Genomic DNA, 21,314 nt, shown 5'->3' with positions numbered 1-21,314 from the left:
TTCACTTACGTTGCACCATAATTTTCGATTCTTATGTAAGCACTCAACGTGGCAATCCATTATGAAAAGCTAAAAATTGATCTGAGACTCAATGGTGTAACGCGTATGTTTCGTAAGCTGAGCTTAATGAACGTCTTAAGCTTAAGATCTGTTGGTTCAACCAGGCATAAAAGAACAGTTTTATTCTTATGGCTGAGCTTTTTTTATTATTAATGTTTACTTCCGCCCCATTAAAACCATTATACACTGATAAGATTAAAAATACATATAAAATGCAAGTGTCACGGATTTTTTTGACCAGGAGTCTATAACAAGTTATCGACGTGGGGCTTAAGCTTAACCCCAATACACCCGAAATGATTTGTTTTACGGGTTCTATAGTTGTTAATCTTCGCTAGCAAATAAATTACTTTCAAAGTATTCAAATCAATAATCCATTATAAGTTCTCTTATACGATAATAAATGAAAGGAGAAGCCAGGAAAAAAGACAATGTGCATCTGTGGGAAATTAAAGCATCATGAAAATCCAATTAACTTTTTTCGTCCTCGAGTAATAAAGTTTGCTGAACAGAAATGTAATAATTAAGTTGAGCCCTTTTACCATTAACTTTGTAAATAGGGAGTGATAATTTCTCAAATTTCTCATTTTAGTTTTAGGGTAATAAAATCATCAACTTTATGAAGTGTATTCAGTTTCTACAAATAATATTAGTACAGTTAAGCACGTTTAAAAAAAAAGTATGAATTAACACCACTTCAGAACTTATTATTTATATATTCTACTATACCATGAACGCCATTAGATTAGCAACTGATAGTTCAAAAAAATCATTGGTCATAATCATGATAACGTCTTATATTATGTAATATTTCATTGCTTTTATTTATTTTGCATTTTTTAAGTTCTTCATTCGCCGTTGTTCAATTTTTCACATGCGAAAAACAATCTTATATTTTTCACTATATCATTCGATAATTTCCACTCTCAATTTTAAATAATGACTAATGCTAACTCTGAATATAGCCCAGTCGGGATAGCATTTGACCTTGCATTAGGAGCTGCCCCAAATTTTATTTTTCTAATCTTTAGGGAGGGTCAATATTAGTAAAAATTTAAAATCTCGACTGAATTCCACCGTTGCGTTAGCCGCCATCTTGATTTTAAACGAGAACCGTTTTTGCTCAATATCTCCGCCAATTTCAATTTTTTGACAAAAAGTGTACAAAATGATATTGTTGAAAATATGATTTTATATAATTTCATTTATTATAATTTTTTCCGTGCGGTTGATATTTTGCGAGTTATGAGGGGAAAATGGTGACAGTTGTAGCATAATTATTTAAATATTGAATTATCTCGTTTATTATTTGCTTTACAACAAATATATATCTACACAAAAGAATTAAATTGAAGAGAATTAAATTTTGTACAATTTTGATACCATTCATTTTTTTGATAAAATCAATATTTAAGGTAGTGCGTATGTGGTAAAGTGCGAACGTAAGACCTGATTGATTTTGTAGCAATTGTTTTTGTTCAATATCACCGCCATTTTCAACTTTTCGACTAAAAGTGTAAGAACTGAAATTGTTGCAATTACGATTTACTACAATTTTTCGAGAGAACCAGTGGCGGTCTACAAGGGGGGAAATGGGAAAATTCCCCGCAACAGGGTCCAAAATTAAAAAAAAAAATTGTTGAAACATCACGATATATTAGCTGACATAAAACTTAAAATATCGACCGACAAATTCAACCAATAAAACCCGCTAGTTAATAAAATTAAGTGAACTTAATGCATATAATGTTTTTTATGTCTTTTATATACTTAGTTTGGTTGATGTTTCATTGGAAGTTTCAAAAATTTTATAAAATATAATTCTCTTTATTTTTGTTTATGTACAATTATGTCGCAATATGTAAGTTAATAATAAATGAGAAAATTCAATAGTTATGCTTCCCCTCCGCTTCCATTATTTTCCCCCTTAACTCGGAGAATATTTATCGTATAAAAAAATTGAACCAAAGAAATTGTAGAAAATTGCATTTCCAACAATTTTCTCTCCCACCATTTATGTCGAAAAGTTGAAAATGGCGGAGATATTAAGCAACAACAGTTCTCAATTAAAATCAATATGGCGGCTAATGCAACTGCGGAATTCAGTCGAGATTTTAAATTTACACTACTATTGATCGCTCCTAAAGGATATAATTATAAAATTTGGGGCAGCTCGGAAAAAAAATTCAATTCAATAATTATGCTCCCCCCACAACTTTTTACAATTTTCCCATGTAACTTGGAAAATATCAACCGCATGAAGAAAATTGTTAAAAAGAAATTGTAGGAAATTATATTTTGAACAATTTTAGTTGAAAATGGCGTAGATATTGAACAAAAACAATTGCTATAAAATCAATCCGGTCTTACGCTCGCGCCATTACCGCATACGTACTACCTTAAATAATAATTTTAGCAAAAATATTAAAGAGATCAAAATTGTGTAGAATTTAATTCTCTTCATTTTTGTATAGGTACATATTTGTTGTAAAACTAATAATAATCGAGATAATTCAATAATTATGCTCCAACTGTCACAATTTCCCCTCATAACTCGGAAAATATCGACCGCACGAAAAAAATTATAATAAATGAAATTATAGAAAATCGCATTTTCAACAATTTCAGTTTCTACACTTTTTGTCAAGAAATTAAAAATGGCGGAGATATTTAGCAAAAACGGTTCTCGTTTAAAACCAAGATGGCGGCTAACGCAACGGTGGAATTCAGTCGAGATTTTAAATTTATACTAATATTAACCCTCCCTAAAGATTAGAAAAATAAAATTTGGGGCAGCTCCTAATGCAAGGTTAGGCCTGTTATTCGTCTTACCCAACTGGACTAATATTAATTCCTAGTACTTAATTTTATCCATTCCCAAGTAGGAACAGACAGTTTCTTAGACAAACGAAAACAAAAAACTTCAAACGAAAATTCTCTTTCTTGACTGTTGACCCCCACAAGAAACAGACATGCTAATAACTCTCTCACTGACTTCTCCTCTTGAAGTGAAAATATGCTTTTTTGCTCTTGTTTACTAGTACTAGCTACTAGTACTACGTACTAAACTACCGCCAATCTCTCGGATAGCGCCTCTCGTACAGAATAGAAGCTTTCTTCGCTCTTTCGCTCTTACGTATTTGGTTACAACATGGACGTGCTTTGTCCATGTTCCATGTCCTTTTAAAATGTTGGATAAAATCCCCTATTTGGATTTGAGGGATAGCCATGGCTTGCGTGAGCAGGGGCGCGTCCCTGAAATAGATCTGACTTACACCGGGATCGTATAAGTGTATCTATCCGCTACTAGTAATATTGTCTGCATAACATAATTATCTCTCCCAAGACAGGTGTGTACATATGTAAAATGCGTATGTACACGCCTTAAATGTAAATTCATTCTACAGGGTGTCTGCGTAACTTGGAACCATATGGGAAACTTTTTTAATATCAATTTTACGAAAAAAAGTCATTCTTTATAAAGTGCTCTGCATAGTCTAAAACCTAAGATGCAATCATCAGATATCAAATTTTGTCAACACTATACGAGGTATGTCAAAAAATATGAATTTCGCTCAAGAGCAAACTACTTTTATATTTCAAAATATCAAAAAATATTATTATGAAAAGTTATTTGTAATTAAAAAATATAATCAAATATGCAATAACAGCCTTCTACACGAAAAAAAAAATTCTAAAATTTTCCTAAATTACCGATTTCGAACATCATTTTTATTTATTAGACATGTACCTAATAACTCTTTTATTAATAATTTTAGGAAAAAGTTATTCTTCATAAAAATCTGTGCATGGTCTAAACCTCAAGAAAGAATTCTTTCTAAATTCATATTATTTGACACACCTCGTATAAAATTAACAAACTTGGATAACTGATGGTTGCATCTGGAGGTTTAGATCATGCACAGATTTTTATGAAGAATAACTTTTTTCCTAAAATTATTAATAAGAGATTGCATGTCTAATAAATAAAAATGATGTTCGGAATCGATAATTTAGAAAAATTTCAGATTTTTTTTTTCAAGTAGAAGGCTGTTATTGCATATTTGAATATGGTTTTTAATTACAAATAAGTTTTCATAATACATTTTTTTGATATTTTGAAATATAAAGGTAGTTTGCTCTTGAGCGAAATTCATATTTTTTTACATACCTCGTATACTGTTGACAAAATTTGATACCTGATGATTGCATCTTAGGTTTTAGACTATGTAGAGCACTTTATAAAGAATGACTTTTTTTCGTAAAATTGATATTAAAAAAGTTTCCCATATGGTTCCAAGTTACGCAGACACCCTGTATATTTGTTCAGGTCATTTTTTAAATTATTCGGTATATCTATATTTCAAAAGCTTTCCATTTATTCAGGCAATGTTTATTAATAGTCCATGACTATGCACCAATAACAGAACCGGAAAAAATAACATCACAGAACTCTCTCTTGAGTGTTGGCCCCCACAGGCAACATACATGCTAATAACTCTCTCTAACTTCTCCTCTTGAAGTGAAGATATGCTTTTTTTGCTCTCGTATACTGTCTTAGTACTTACCATTACCACGTACTAAAATACCGCGAATCTTTCTGATACCGCCTCTTGTATGGAATAGACCTTTCTTTTCTCTCTCTCTCTCTCTCTCTCTCTCTCTCTCTCTCTCTCTCTCTCTCACTCTCTCACTCTCTTACCTATTTATTCCTGTATAGAACATACTTGCTTTTTCGGTCTCTCTCAGTGAATAGTTACTCAAAAAGAAACAGTACAGTGAAAAAATACCGCTAATCCGTTATAGACACAAACTTAGTACGAGAAAAAATCGCGTGTGAATACCGCAAATGAATACTGTTATGCGGTAACAGAAACCTACTTATCTGGATACTGGAGTGTATGTAGCAGTGATACTGGTAAGCTTGTTTTATAAAATTATTTTAGATAGTATTTATTACTGTTAGTAAATAAGTATGACAAACTTTAAAGGGTAATTCTACATGAAAAAATAATGAGTTTATGTATGTCCGCAAATGCTTCGTTTCCAAGATACAGAAGAATTGGTTTGCCTTTCTGACTACACCCTGCATATTATAATTTGCGATAGACGGAAAGAAGAAGAGGAAGAACTATGATACGTCATAGTCTCTTTTTGGCACGACGCCATGTCTATTTTCTGATTACACCCTATATATCATACGTGTTATACGTGAGCTGTCATTTGACAAATGGTTCCGGTCTTAGCTAAGTTCATGCTTTGACTAAGCTCGGCCGGTAATGCAGATCCGACGCTTACCGACATTGGCGCCAGTGACGTCTGAGTTGGAGTTTGGGTGGAAGGGTGGAAGAAAAGAAGTGTTTCTCTTGTTAGGTTTGAGACACTTTGTAGGGAGAACGAGATACAATTATGAGTATACATCGGAATAATATTGTAGTCTTATGTTTTGTGAACATTTTGGATTTTAAATGTTTCTGATACCTTTAGAAACAAAGATAATATACAGTTTTGTCGTTTAACATGTGTTTTAACCAAAACAAAATTTTGAGACATCCTGTAGAGAGGAAAAGGTACCAAGGTATACATCAATATTATGTTTTACTCTTTAATAGGTGTTTTAACTGATGACATGTGATAAGTGAGGTGGCCATGTCTTATTATACCACTAAGATGAAAATATTTCCTCTATATAGTGCGAAATTAACGGAGTGTTAGTGTGATAGAAAAAAACTGTGTGTAACGTACCTCTCGCTATTTAAAGAGCCTTCACCTAGACACCAAATCCATACTTACTGTCAAAGGAAATTCCACCCCATAACATGACAGAGGCTCCATTAAACAATCTCGTCTCTCTTATATTGCGCTGTGCATACCGCTCACCTGGTCGACAAATAACTCTTGTAGGTGTAGAGGAGAACTGCTTACGCTATATGCCTTTCTGTTTTTAAAGTTTTGTTAACTGTTACTTTGTGTTATTAATTTATATTTGTTTCGCTTAAAACACATATTAAACAGTAAAACCACCTATTTTCTTTGTTTCTAAAGATATCAGGGAGATACAAAAATCAAAATGTTCACAAAACATAAGACTACAATACGATTCCGATATATACTTACATTTGTACCTCGTCCTCCCTACAGGGTGTCCAAAACTTAACATAAGAAAACATTTCATTTCTTCCACCCGTTATAAGTACAAAAAAGGAGTTTGAGTAAACCTTTGCACAACTGCGAAGATGCTAAATAAAAATCTAAAATAATAAAAAAAAAATCTGGTGCAATCCTTTTATTTGATCTGTTCACAAAAAAATCAACTCTGAAAATGAGCATAATTTTCTATATCCCTAACTTATACCTGGCAGTGTATGTACATGCCTTATACTGTGCGCTAGAACAAGTGTTACCCCCCTCCCTCCCCCTTATTAACTGATTTATTTTTAGCACATAAGCCAAACGCTCGGAGAGGTCGAGTTTTAAAATAGTCATAGTATATTATGGCATCAATGTTTCGAACTTTACGCGATCCCTCTTCACGTGACAGGCATAACATTGATTTTTTAAATAGGAAAGTACATCATGTGACACCTCTTTTAGAAGCTTTTGAAATACTGAGTACAAAAATATATAATACGTTAATCCTGTTTGAGAGTGTAGGCGCAGAATTTCGGTCGAATTATTTTTAAACGCATTCATTTTTTCAAATCCTGAGAAAATTGATAGTAGTTTTGAAAAATTTAAACGCAGGATTAAATATTACATTATTACGAAGGGCTGAAAGTCTCTTAGAATAAACAAAAAGTTTATTTTGAATGATATATTTAAGATTATAAATCAGACTAAATGTTCCCTTTTTTAACCCCTGTGACTTATTAAAATAAACATTATAGAAGTTCTCAGGGACTTTCGACCCTCGATAATACTATAATATATCATTATGCATTTAAATTTTTCAGAAATACTTATTAGTTTTCTCAGGATTAAAAAAAATGAATGCATTTAAAAATAATTCGACCGAAATTTTGCACCTATGCTCTCAAAAAAGATTAAAGTATTATACATTTTTGTAATCAGTATTTCAAAAGATTTAACCCATTTAAGGCGGTGCCGGTGCTTAGATTCTTACGTACACAACGGTGCAGGGTGCATGTGCACCCCATCTGTATATCCATTTTTTTATATGTGAACGTCGGTGAAATTAATTTGAAAGATAATTAGGACTTATTTATTATCGTACGAAACATATTTTTACAAAAAAAGTACTCATTTCTTCTTAAAAAAAATATTATCTTCGCACGACAAACACATGAAATTTTTCACGGAATGAGTAACACAAAGTTTTTACACACAATACAGTAGTTATGCCGGGACTTTCGGTCTTTTTTCTCTGATATAAGTAACACCGACCTTGTCCCGTAGCTCTGTTAGCTCCAGGTGGAACATCAGAAACGTCCAATTCAGGATACGATGTATCCTATAATATTATTTTTTTTATAGATTTTATGATTGTAAGTATATTATTATATAATTTTTGAAGATATTCTTCTTTTTTGAAAGTGGTAGATAAGAAAGTTTGTTTGATTTTTAAATAAAATAAGTCCAAATAACCTTTTAAGTATATTTACTTCGTTTAGATTACCTATTATACAATAGAAGAATATCTTCTTACGTGCGTACAAAGTACACACACATTCTTTTTTTAAGTTAGTTACATTTTTTCAAGTTGGTTTTGGTCTCTGATGAGTACTTTTGAAAAGAGAAAAGTTGGTTAAAAAACTCATTAAAAACATGTTTGGGTTATTTATTTGTTTATTTATATGCGAGGTATATATAAAGCAATGGGACTCTAAGCATGAAAAAACCTTTGGGATTGAGGGACCAACATGCAAATTAAGGCCTGGCATAGAAAGGGTTAAAATCAGCGTTGTTATACACCTGTTGTGTAAAGCACGGCTGGTCAATTTTCTGCGGATCGCCTGCGATTGCTGACACTTCCAGATAAGCAACGCGCTTGCTCAAAGTCTTGTAGCGGCAGTAAGGCCGGGATAGTTGGTCTCACCATTCCTTGCAGGGTTGGCCGTTTTCTCTACAAAAAGTACGGCTCAAGAAAATAGGTTGAAATCTTTGGGGTTTTTTCCATCCTATACAGAAGCTGTTCGCCTGGAAATGTCAGCATTCGTAGGCGATCCGCATAATATTGACCTGCCATGCTTTACACAGCTGATGTACGATAACGCTGATTTTAACGTACATACAATAGACGAATACCATACTTTTCACGTCATATGTGGCATTTTTTGTATTGCACCAAAACATGCAGTAGCTCCTAAGCAGTCCATTCCTCGGATAAAAAAGAAACCCGCGCCTGAGGTTTATGGAATTCGGGGAGCTGTTCAACTAATTCATTTTAAAAGGACAAAACCTCAAGGTTTGTCAGAAATCAAGATAACAGATCCGAAAGAAATGTTCACACCAACTGAAACTATGACTCCATCTGTGCCTGATCTTTTGTGGCTCTAAGGGAAAAGCAGAGACATTCCCGGCCTCTTAGGACGGAATGGACTCATGGAAGCTGTTACAAGAGACATACCATACATATGAACTAACATTTATTATTTGTACAGAAAACTATGAGAAATTTATTAAATGACAGTATTCTAATAAAAAATAAAGTTTTAAAATGTAAAAAGTGGGTATTGCCGAGACCGTTAAAAATTGGCAATTTTCAACTTGTAATTTAGACCGAATGGTTCGTCTGAAAAAAAAAAGTAAATAGTGATGTTTGTAGATTTGTAGATAATTTTAAGTACTTTAATTTCTGTTAACAAACCATTTACTAAAAGTTAATAGTTTTCGAGATTTGAGCAAAAAGCGGAAAAAATCTGAAATTTTTTGCTTTTTTCTCGATTTTTTCAATGTTCCGGCAAGAAATCTTGGCCGAAAACCTTATATTCCGATTCAGCAGCCCAAGATTCATATATAATGAAAGAAATCAGAACTACCCCAAAACTTTCCTAGTCAAAACACAATTTTATTGAATCATATCTATTAACCCTGGAAGCTCACACTTGGGTGTGAGATACCCATCGCGACACTTAACTGCTTAACTGCATGTAGCTTGCGCAGCTGCATTTCAATGGTAATGCTGCTTTATGTAAATTCAGTCTCTAGTCTGCCAAGGACGGGTGTGTAGTTGCGGTCTTATTTGAGCAATATTTCCAATCACGAAAATTTATTGAATACAGGCTAGGGTATGTAGCACCCATGTGTGAGGTTTGCGATCAAGTGTGCGTTCAAGTTAATGACCTAACAACACAACATCCCACAAATTGAGTAAAGCAAACTAGGTGTTATTTCTGCAAAGGCAAAGATGGAAAAGCAAAAAGTGTATGCTGGGCTTGCTATAACGCATAATGCTTGGAGCATAGTGCTCACTGCCTTATGAATGTAGTCACTAAAATTACTGAAACTTAAATACCTGGCTAAGAATGAATATGAGTTCTATAATCAAAACGTTATATATTTTAGTTAGAAATACCATTTTGTTGTTAAAATAAACTAAAATATTTTGAATTATGTTCCCGGTTTTTTAGAAAATGTTTGTTAATTATTTTTAGGTATTTTTAATATTTTTCTCTTTTGTGTTACTACAATTAAGAGAGAGAAAATAAAATGATTGATTTAGGGCCGGTTGTTCGAACGCTAATCAACAATTATCATTATCAAATATTTAATTACTGTCACCAACTGTCAATGTCAACTTTGTTTGGGTTGCTGAAAACATAATATGAAATTACTTAATCAATTATGTTAATAATTGTTATGTTAATTGATTAACTAATCTCATAATTTTAATCAATTATGTTTTCAGCAACCCAATAAAAGTTGACATTGACAGTTTTGGTGACAGTAATTAAATATTTGATAGTGATCATTGTTGATTAGCGTTCGAACAACCGGCCCTTAATTATTCTTATGTATTCAATAGTGATTAGAGAGTCTCTGGAAATCACAAAATATTTACTTTTTTTTATTTCTTCACAAAAAATCATTGGGTATCTGATACCCATGTGTGCGGTATATTAAAAAAAATAGGTGTGATCTTCTAGGGTTAAGAAAAATATTTTACATTTTTTTACCTTTAACTCTACTAGGAAATCCACTGTAGGTAATATTTTCATGATAGGGCCTTACTTCCCAATGGGTAATCAAATCGACCAGCGAGACACCCGCTGAGCACTTAAGTTCTTTGGAATCGCAATCCGGACATTGGACTGGAGGGCCACATAAGTCTTCTAAAGATACTTTTTCTGGTGGTGGCAATCCAAAAAGTATTGGACCTTTTCCTCGTTCAGTGTAAAGGGATTGGTTTGAAGTGTAATCTGCAAAAAAATAATGTTTCAAAACGTAGTCTGCTTAAAATCCACAAAATTTAAGTATTAAACGTTAATAAAATATAATATAGGATCAGTCGGACTTAGTTCCAATGAAGATGGAATTTTTATGTATCTCCGCTTCGAATGCCGTCATTTTACGAAAAAAGGATAACAAACCATTTGAGTGTTCAGGATTTGATTTTACTATAGTCTTCAATACACATTGTTTAAATTTAGGTAGTATTATAACCTTTATCAAAATCTACCCTATGCCGAATTGCGCTTTTGCCCTGGGGGTGAAAACAACCCCATCTAGGGGATGAAAATTTTTTAATCAAAATAGCTATGGAAATCAATAGAGTGACCCATTCTGAGTAAATTTTTTTCTATAATTTTTTTTTTGCAAAATTGACACTTTCCAAGTTATTTGCGATTGAAACTATGCATTTTTCATTGAAAAAACTCACATTTTATAACTGTTTTCCATGAATAACTATAAAAAATTTTATTTTATAGAAAAAATCATTCAGAACAAAAGTGTAGCTAATAAAAATACAAAGAGATTAGCGTCTGAAAGACCTATGTAATCCCAATAACGACTGAGGTATTGCTATTTAAAAGATGGTTATTTTCGAAGAACATGGAAATGGAGAAATTTTAATCTCAAATAACTCGAATGTGATGTAATTTGTTGAGTAAACTTAAGACATATCCTTTAAAGACCATTAAAAAACCTTTCAAAGAAGCTCTGACAAAAGTTTTTTGCATAAGAAATAACTGACTTATGACGAAAATAAAGTCGCTCTCTGCTTTTTTATTTTTGAAATGTAAAAATTAAACCTTCGTCGTTACAATCCTTATAGAAATGAATAGATTCCCGCTTTAAATTAACATTATTTAGGTATAATTGATACGATCCATGTTATTTGATCGATTTGGAATGCTTAGTTTAGAAAAAATAGTTGATTAAATTGAAAATGACAGTTTTAAAATTAAAAAAAGTGAGTTTTTCTTAAATAAATCTAAAAGTATTCATAATATGAAAAAATGTTTCAAATATTAATTGTAGAATTTCTTTTACTGGAAAGTCGATAATAATTTTAGAGATCGATACGAGGGTAATCCGCAGAGATTATTTCATAAATAAAACTACCTTTTTAAATAATTTTAACTAATATTTTATTGATACCTTCACCTGAATATTTGCTAAACCTGTTTTTTGGTGTTCTCTGTGACAAGTTGTAAAACATTAATTGTCATTAATGTCACTGAATGTTCATTTTTGCATAGTAACGAAGGCCATCGGACTTAATGCTTGACGACGGGATATGATCAGAAACTATCACTTTAATTTTTATTTCTGTAGCTTTCTATTCGTTGTGTGCAGGTATTTGGAGAGAGACGAGAAACGATCTTGCGCTAGTAGCGTAAAATGGTGCAACTTTCTCAACATATTTCTTAAATAATTCGTATTGTTAATTGAAATTGTTAAATTGACGTATATTTCATACCTACTGTAAATTAAATGTTGCTTCATAATATTGGTATCATTTGCAATTATTAAATTTAATTTAATTAATTGTATTTTGCTTGTAGTACTGCATTTTAATAATTAATTTTAATTACTACATAAATTATAATGTTTACCTTTTAATAACATAACCTGAATATTACTTTTTCTTCTTAATCTTTTTTGGGGCTATGGTCTTGACAACTATCCAGTAACCAGGACTAATATAATTGGCCAATATAATTAAAAGTGATATAAATATTGCGGAGCTATGAAACCAGGTGTCGCTGTTCCGAAATTGCACGGTCCCAATTGGTCAGAATCTCCTATGAATGAAATAATCAATTGCATACATTTCTTATTTTTGGAATATAAATTTCTATTGGGACCGTGCAAGTTCGGATGAACGACACCTAGTTTCATAGCTCGGCAACATTTTTAGCACTTTTAATTATATTGGCCAATCATATTATTCCTGGTTACTGGATAATTATTGTCAAGGCCATAGCTCAAAAAATAATAAGAAGAAAAAGTAAGATTCGGGTTATGTCATTCAAAGAAAAACATTATACCGCCGGTCCGGAATAGGAATGATGCAACTGCAAATTTTGTCAATTTCTGTTTATTGCGTAATTAACTTCTAAAATACTGTATACAGATGATACAAAAGCGACAGAACTGTAACTATGTGCTGAGCCACCACAGGGTAGTTGCGTCGTTATTGAAATATGCACCATTTTAGACCTTGTTTTAGATGAAGAATGACGCAACTGTAAATAGGGTTGAAAATGGGGGGACTAAATTAACCCTTAAGCTCCTAGCGTTTCATATATGTAACGCAGAAACCGCTAAAATCTTAAGCCTTAAATTCGGGAAGTGATTCTAATTTTAACTAGATGATGATGCAAGACTTTCAAGGGACACTTGTTTACTAGTTTTTATCTGTTGGTTGGAGGATTTGGTCTAACCTGTTTATTTAGTTGAGTGTTTAGGGTAAACTATACAGTGATTGGCCAGTTAAGAAGGTGGATGCAGTTAATTTAATTTTTTTTAATAAAATTTCACCTACAGATCCCGTAATATTATTTTTTGGTTTCTTCAGTTTATTCCTAAAGGATTTTAAAAAATATTTACGCCATTTAAAGCAATGTTTATTTGTAATTTTGAAACATTTTGTTATTTGTAAAATATTCAAAGATTGGCCACTAACTGTATGATGAAATTAATTTATTTTTGGATATTATTACATATTATTGTTAAGATAATAAAAACAAAAATTTTCAAAGATTTTATTTATACAGCAACACAAGTCTTACAATAAAAAATTTTATCCTTATCTACTGAAGGACTAATTTTTAGAATGCACGAATTATGATACGTTCTGCTGCACTTGTATTTAGCATCGGATACCTTTATTTGAATTTTAATATTTTTCGTACAAATGAAACAAAGTTTTCCGACAGCTATTGGACTATAAACAAAGTCATTCTTTTGGGGTTCATCATCACTTTCAGAACTCTTAAATACTTTTCGTACGTGACGTTGAAGTATTTTTGTGTTATTCCTTAATCCGCTTGTCCCTGCTGCATTATCGTATTTGTTCAGGCGGTCAATACCCAGTTTGGGTCCTTTACATTTAGTTTCATTTTTGTTTTCTTTCACTGTATCGTTTCTGCTTTCTTGTTTTAATGTTTTTTCCCAATTTTTTTGTAGCTTTTTCTTTTTGCTTGGATAATCTTTCTGTTTTACGTGTTTCTTTTCTTTCGGCTTCTTGTTTTTTAATTGCCAATTTCTCCATCTGAATTCTTTTCCATCCCGAACTAGTTAAAACAAACGGTAATCTTTGGCAATCCTTTTTTCCTTTTCTTTCTGGTGTTTTAGGCCAAATAACATCTCGAATGCTTCTATTATTTTGGGTATTTTCTTTATTGTCCTCTATAAATGATTCTTCAACTATAGGCACCTCCTGGGTTAAAATTTCCTGTGATATATCACTTGTCGGCACAGTTTCTTCTAAAGGTTGAGTTTCTTCTTTATTTTCCTTATTAGGTAATTTTTCTGCAGATTTTTCCTGTGTTGCATTTTCTTCTAATATATAATTTTTGTTTCCTTAGTTTCTGGTAAAGGCTGAGTTTCTTTTTTTTATTTTCCTGTATAAGTAATTCTTCTACATGCTCTTCCTGTGCTACATTTTTTTGTAATCCTTCAGCTGTCTCCACAGTTTCTTCGAAATGATTGTCGCTTGATAAATGTTGGTTGCTTTTTTCCTCTCCATTTACATCTAGTCCAAAAAGTATATTTTCGTCGAAAATAATTTCCATATTTTCGATTTCTGTGTCCACTGCTCTACTGATTTCTAGGTTTTCTGAATCGTCACGAATTTCCGTACTAAGATGGCTGTTGCTCTTTTCAAATTCTTTATATAACTTATACAACAAGATAAACTCATGACTTGCTTCATCAAACTGATCAATTTTTTTGAATATGGCAATTCTCTCTTCGCCAACTGTTTCCTTGAATTGATTGAAAGAGATAAACGGAATATTAGGTGAACCTTTTTTCTTTACGTTTGTATCTGAATATATCTTAGTTTCCATTTTTGTTCCCAGACATTTGGTAAAGTCTATACCTGATGCGTTCCATGGATATAATCCACTTGCTTTAAACCCATTTTTTATACCAAGTTTCTTGTAAAAGGTATATATTAAAATACCCTAAATAGGGGTCACAATACAAAACGTTTTCGGATTAAGGAATCCATCATCAGTGTTTAAAAGCCCTAAAATTAAGTATAACCTAATTAAATGAGATAAAAGTTAAAATTGACAGAGGTTTTCAAGAACAAGAGGTCATACTTACAAAATTTGCATGCCTGAGCCACCAAAATGTATCGGGTAAAAACCCTTTAAATGTAAATAATAAGGATGTTTTACATATTTATATAAAATTCATTGGATGGTATAGATAAACCTGGATGTTACCCAGGGCAACACAGGACTCTCTCCACGTGGTTGGAACTTTTTTTGGAGAAAACCTCACATATTGGATTTCAATGGCCAACTGACAAGTGAATTCAAGAGCAACCCAAAATGACATCAAGAACTGTCAATGTAACCTAGTTGTAATATTACTTCAGCCACAACATTAAAGATTAATTTAAATGTTTTAAGATAAAAAACAGTATCAAATTTACAAATAGTAAAATAAAAGATGTTCACAAAATATGAAAGATTTTATTCTAAAAATAATGCATTAATTAAGTATTCAAAATAGGGAAATGAAATGTTTACGTTACAGGAAGTTATGCAGTCAACAATACCAATAGGTGTTGTATTGGTGGTATAAAATTGTCAATACGATTAGACCAATAATGGTAAAGGCCTTATACTAGGAACACAAAATAGTATGTAATGTGTACATGTACATATGTGTACGATTTTTAGAGTATTGATGAAATGATAATTGTTTAATGACTGATAACTTTCTTGGTAGTCGACCCCACATAAATTGTATAATGATAGAAAAAGTGATATGATAATTGTAAAAATACTGTTTTGTTTTTATCTGATTTTTATCTGAAAATGAGACTAAAGTAACTTGATGAAACTGAGTCCTCCAGAGACCTGACATCAAATTGGTTAAAAATGAAATGGTTGTAAAATATGGGGGGGAGTAGGACGGTATGAGATATATAATCTCATACCGTCCTACTCCCCCCCATATTTTACAACCATTTCATTTTTAACCAATTTGATGTCAGGTCTCTGGAGGACTCAGTTTCATCAAGTTACTTTAGTCTCATTTTCAGATAAAAATCAGATAAAAACAAAACAGTATTTTTACAATTATCATATCACTTTTTCTATCATTATATAATTTATGTGGGGTCGACTACCAAGAAAGTTATCAGTCATTAAACAATTATCATTTCATCAATACTCTAAAAATCGTACACATATGTACACATTACATACTATTTTGTGTTCCTAGTATAAGGCCTTTACCATTATTTGTCTAATCGTATTGACAATTTTATACCACCAATACAACACCTATTGGTATTGTTGACTGCATAACTTCCTGTAACGTAAACATTTCATTTCCCTATTTTGAATACTTAATTAATGCATTATTTTTAGAATAAAATCTTGTGAACATCTTTTATTTTACTATTTGTAAATTTGATACTGTTTTTTATCTTAAAACATTTAAATTAATCTTTAATGTTGTGGCTGAAGTAATATTACAACTAGGTTACATCGACAGTTCTTGATGTCATTTTGGGTTGCTCTTGAATTCACTTGTCAGTTGGCCATTGAAATCCAATATGTGAGGTTTTCTCCAAAAAAAGTTCCAACCATGTGGAGAGAGTCCTGTGTTGCCCTGGGTAACATCCAGGTTTATCTATACCATCCAATGAATTTTATATAAATATGTAAAACATCCTTATTATTTACATTTAAAGGGTTTTTACCCGATACATTTTGGTGGCTCAGGCATGCAAATTTTGTAAGTATGACCTCTTGTTCTTGAAAACCTCTGTCAATTTTAACTTTTATCTCATTTAATTAGGTTATACTTAATTTTAGGGCTTTTAAACACTGATTATGGATTCCTTAATCCGAAAACGTTTTGTATTGTGACCCCTATTTAGGGTATTTTAATATATACCTTTTACAAAAAACTTGGTATTTTTGTGATTTATGGTATACAGCCAGCTACAGGAAGTTTATTTTCCTCCTGGATTTTCCATTTTTTATAGTTTCAGCTTTTGCGTAGTCTTCTATGATACCTTTCAGAACTGGTGCAAATTTTTCTTTAGTCAGCATTTCATGGGGATTTTTTCTTCTAAATTATAAAGCTGCTTTTTTCCAACCTGTTTTTAACGGTTTGAATGCAGCAACATCTGCTGGTTGCATTAACCATGTTGCGTTGGGATACAACGATATTAAAATTATCTGTAGTTCGGTACACAGTTGACTCAACTTTAGTGTTTGATGTGTAGAATGGCCGTCTACAAAAAGGATTATTGGAAAAGTAGTGCCATTTTTTTTAAATATGGATACAAAACATTACCAATGTATTCGTAAAATAAATCAACTTTCACCCAACCAGTATCCCTATGTCCAATTCCCCAAGAAGAAGGCACTGAATTAACTATAGAAGTCGGAAGTCTTTTGTACGGATAAAAGGGCATTGGATCAGTTACTAGACCAGATGCAGAATAGGTAAACATCACGGTGATATTCATTTTTGCTTGACCAGAATCTACCTCATAAACATTCCGTTCTCCACGAGGCGCAATAACTTTAAAATTTTTTGGACACAGATAAAAACATGTTTCATCCCCTTTAAAAATTCTAGTGGGGTCTTGCAGAACATAATCTAAATTTTTACTTTTTAAATATTTCTAGACTAAAGAAAACCATTTACGAACATCTCCTTCTGAAACAACTGAACTAGCCGAAGTAACTGCTTCTGGTGTTCGGTGAGTTAAAATTTCATGTCGCTTAAGAAAGCCTCGATACCAGCCTTCTCCAGGAAAATTGTCCTTAAATGGATTTTCACGTGGGTTTGAATCTAAAAATTCCTTAACAGAAGCTTAAATATCTACTTTCCTAACTGGAAATCCTTTTTTGTAACTTGTCAATATCCATTCTTCTAAAATAGCTTCCTCTTCCTTGGTCAAAATACTGCTTGGTCCCAAAGTTATCTTATTAGTAAACTTATCACCTTTTCTAAACTGAAGAGTTTGACGTGGTACTTTAAATATCTGGGAAGCTTTTCTCTGTGACATCCCATTTTCGATGGCCTTCAACGCAAGCAAAACATCTTCTTCGGCATATTTTTTTTTCGTATTGTGCACCCTCCTTTACTTTGGGCATCTACAAAAAAATATCTATGTACCTATGTGCCAATCACTAAACATAAAATATTATCAATAAAATGTATTTTTACAGTGAATGGCCAGAGGTGGCCAATAACTGTCTAATATAAAAAAAATTACAACCAGTGATTGGCATAGATAATTTAATGAAAGCGAAGCACATTCATGCAATTATTGACTTAAATTTAGTCATTTTAAACATAATAAAATAACTTAAAAGTATAAATTTTATGTAACAAAAGATACCTTATGAAATATCCTTTTTTCCAATACTGGCGCTTTTTACGATTCTTAAATATTTTTGATAAGAAATGTTCATACACAGAACACCATCTGATAGATCTGTCGATAATAAGGTTAGGTAGTGCAATAAAATGAAGTCAGATACTATTTGTACAGGGTTGCCTCTATCATAAAATAATAACAGTTGTCAGTGAATTTCGTTACATTTTTAAAATAATGTAAAAAACCGACAATGTGCCAATAGCTGATGGTGGCCAATCACTGTATAGCTTAGCCTATGCGACGGTGTTTATTATTTATGGTAAAAATGGATCTCAAGTTTGAGTAAGTATATTTTTACTATTCTTTTGTTTTATTTTGTATAAGGTGTTTTCAATTGAGAATAAATTAATGTCTTTTCTTATTTATAATATAAATTCTTTGAGATTTTATCCTGGTTTTGTAAAAAATGCCTTTAATTGTTGGTGTTACATATATGTAACGCTAGGAACATATGGGAGAAAAATCTAAACTTTTGGTTGTCTGTTCCACAAAAGGGTTTTCTCTTCAAGAAGCGCTGGATATGATTGATGCCGTTAAAACTTTAGACGTTGATGGTATAGGTACTAAAACCCCATAATTGAATGTGCTTACAGACGAGGAATTTGGTGATGAAGAATATAATGATTTTATCAGGATGTCCGAGAGAATTCTAAAAGCACCCGTTGAACTTATTTTACGAAATAGTAAAAGAGATTTCGAAATATATGGTGATATTGACGAGGCTCAGCCTTCCAGATCATTAGCAAAAGCTAAAAAACTAGTGAAAGAAAAGTTGAAGTTGAACTTATGGACCAGATTGTAGCTAGATACCAAGTAGGAATTTGCTCTAAAAAATGATGGTGGTGTCTATTGACATTGATGCTGGACATAACTATGGACATAATGGTCTATTCACATTGATGCTGCACATAACTGGACATAATAGATCCTATGATCTTATGCCACAACTAGAATTTCGAAGGCATCTAGTAACATCGTATCTTACGAAATATGGTACCAAATCAAAAGATGCAGGCAGGCCATCTTCGTCCAAAGTAGTCGTAGATATAAGATATTATAAGATTGATCATCTCCTGACCTATATTCCTGATACGAAAAGGAGACGTTTTGCAGATGAATGCTGTAGTTTATATGTGCGTACCATGGGTTGCAGGTGCAATGTGGGAGTGTGCATCAAGTGCAACATAGATTTTCATCTACAATAACTTGATTATGATTTTTCATTATCATATATGAAATATTTTAAATGTGTTTGCTCCTATATCCTCCCAGCGTTACATATTATATTTAACGGCAATTTTCTAAAAAATCAAAAATAATTAAGAAAAAAAATGTATGCATTTTGTTTTAATACCTTCCTAGTGTAGGAAACAGAGGTTGAACCTTGCAAAATGGACACAAGTCCGGTTTTATTTTTTTTCTGGTATATCAAGGGGTGCTTATTATAAGACTAACTTTTTCTGAAAAAATTTCGCGTCGGAATATCCCTTTTCAGTCCTTTAAAGGGGGTAATTTGTGGTTTTTGCGGAACGTAGCCCTTGTTGTACCTTTTAAAAAAAAATTTTTATAGAAATATGAGGAGGACTATATTTTCTACGATTTATTTTCCGACAGCATCTGTCTATCATCCACTGTTTAGCGGGGGTGGCGCCCCAAAGTTGACAAGTTTTTAAAAAAGATGTTTTAAAAAATATATATTTTTCCCTAACTGTAACGGAAATTAAGAAGAAATCTTGCGACAATTATTCACAAAAAAGTGAGTGATTTTTTTAGTATACGTTTGACTTAAGAGTAATTGCCCTATTTTTAATTACAGGGTGTTACATTTTAAAAAAAACCCTTTTTTATACCATCTGAACCTTTATGCTAGAGTAAAAAGACTTTCAGCGATTACCCATGTACTGCTGCTATTTACAAATTTGTATAATGCACCCCCATTTTTTCCCCGGAAACACCCCAAAAAAAGAAGAATTAATAAATAAAGTGATTTTCTTGGAATCCTTCACACACAATGCCCTTTCCTAATATGGTTCATATATCATTTTGTGTTTCCTAGTGCAACCCCTGTAGCAAAAAAAATAAAGAAAATGGGTGGTTGAAATTTTTTTTGTTTTTTGCTTTTTGATCCATATGGGCATATGCTTCATCAATAGTGCTTTTCAAAAATATATATGGTTATTGCAACATCCCTGCGGAAACCACCCCTGTCCTTGAAAATATACTGCAGAAACTAGCCCTATCCCTTGGCGAGCATGTTTTTACGATTGTCTCATTACCTATGCATTCTTTTTAAACAAAACTTATACAGGGTTAAATACCAATATTTACTCTAAAATTAGGTCCTTTTCACTTTTTTCGTATAAGCAACCGTTACGGCACAGTGGCGCCGTAAACCTAAGATATGCTTTGGCGGGCTCCAGTTTTTGTTTTTTTTCATCACCTGTTCGTTCTATTAATAAAGTACTTATGTAAAATAAAACAACACAGTGTAACCTACAAATTATGAACTATGCACATTTTACATTCTTGGCGCCCCAAAGCCACAGTGGTGGCCCAAAATCAATTTTTGCATCTTTTCGCTACCTACACGCATTTCATTGCATTATTGCTACCTTAATAGCACAATATTCACCCCTAAGTGGTCGCTAGGCAGTGGCGGATACAGGGAGGGGTGATCAGGGCGATCACCCCCTCTCAAACCAAGTGATATTCTATTTAAAGATTATAAAAATATTCATTTATTTTTATAGAAATGCTTATATTATATTATTATTTTTATAAGAATGGCTTACTTTTTATGCATTAGCGACAGTGGCGGATCCAGCATCTTTAAGAGGGGGGTACCAATTGGCTAAATTTTTATAAAAATAAATGAATATTTTTATAATCTTTAAATATACTATCACTCGGTTTAAGAGGGGGGGGGGTGATCGCCTCATCACCCCTCCCTGGATCCGCCACTGCTTAGTGACCACTTAAGGGTGAATATTGTGCTATTAAAGTAGCATTATTGCAATAAAATGCGTGTAGGTGGCGAAAATATGCAAAAATTGATTTTGGGTCACCACTGTGGCTTTGGGGCACAAAGAATGTAAAATGTGCATAGGTCATAATTTGTAGGTTACACTGTGTTGTTTTATTTTACATAAGTACTTTATCAATAAAGCGAACAGATGACGAAATAAAAAACAAAAACTGG

At 32.3% G+C, this 21,314-nt stretch overlaps 1 protein-coding gene across 1 annotated transcript in view; it reads right to left on the bottom strand.

Annotated features, from left to right (window-relative positions):
- Positions 1 to 10,182: 10,182 nt before the first annotated feature.
- Positions 10,183 to 21,314, bottom strand: part of LOC126890298 (collagen alpha-1(X) chain-like) — a 342,832-nt gene continuing 331,700 nt past the window's right edge. Inside the window, exon 11 of the mRNA XM_050659156.1 lies at positions 10,183 to 10,439. Within this exon, the coding sequence (XP_050515113.1) occupies positions 10,183 to 10,439 (257 nt within the window). The remainder of the gene's footprint in view (positions 10,440 to 21,314) is intronic.

The sequence above is a fragment of the Diabrotica virgifera genome, chromosome 8, assembly GCF_917563875.1.
Source record: "Diabrotica virgifera virgifera chromosome 8, PGI_DIABVI_V3a".
NCBI classification, from domain to species: domain Eukaryota; kingdom Metazoa; phylum Arthropoda; class Insecta; order Coleoptera; family Chrysomelidae; genus Diabrotica; species Diabrotica virgifera.
Note: the sequence above shows the minus strand (reverse complement) of the source record. Positions and strands in the feature narration are given on the sequence as shown.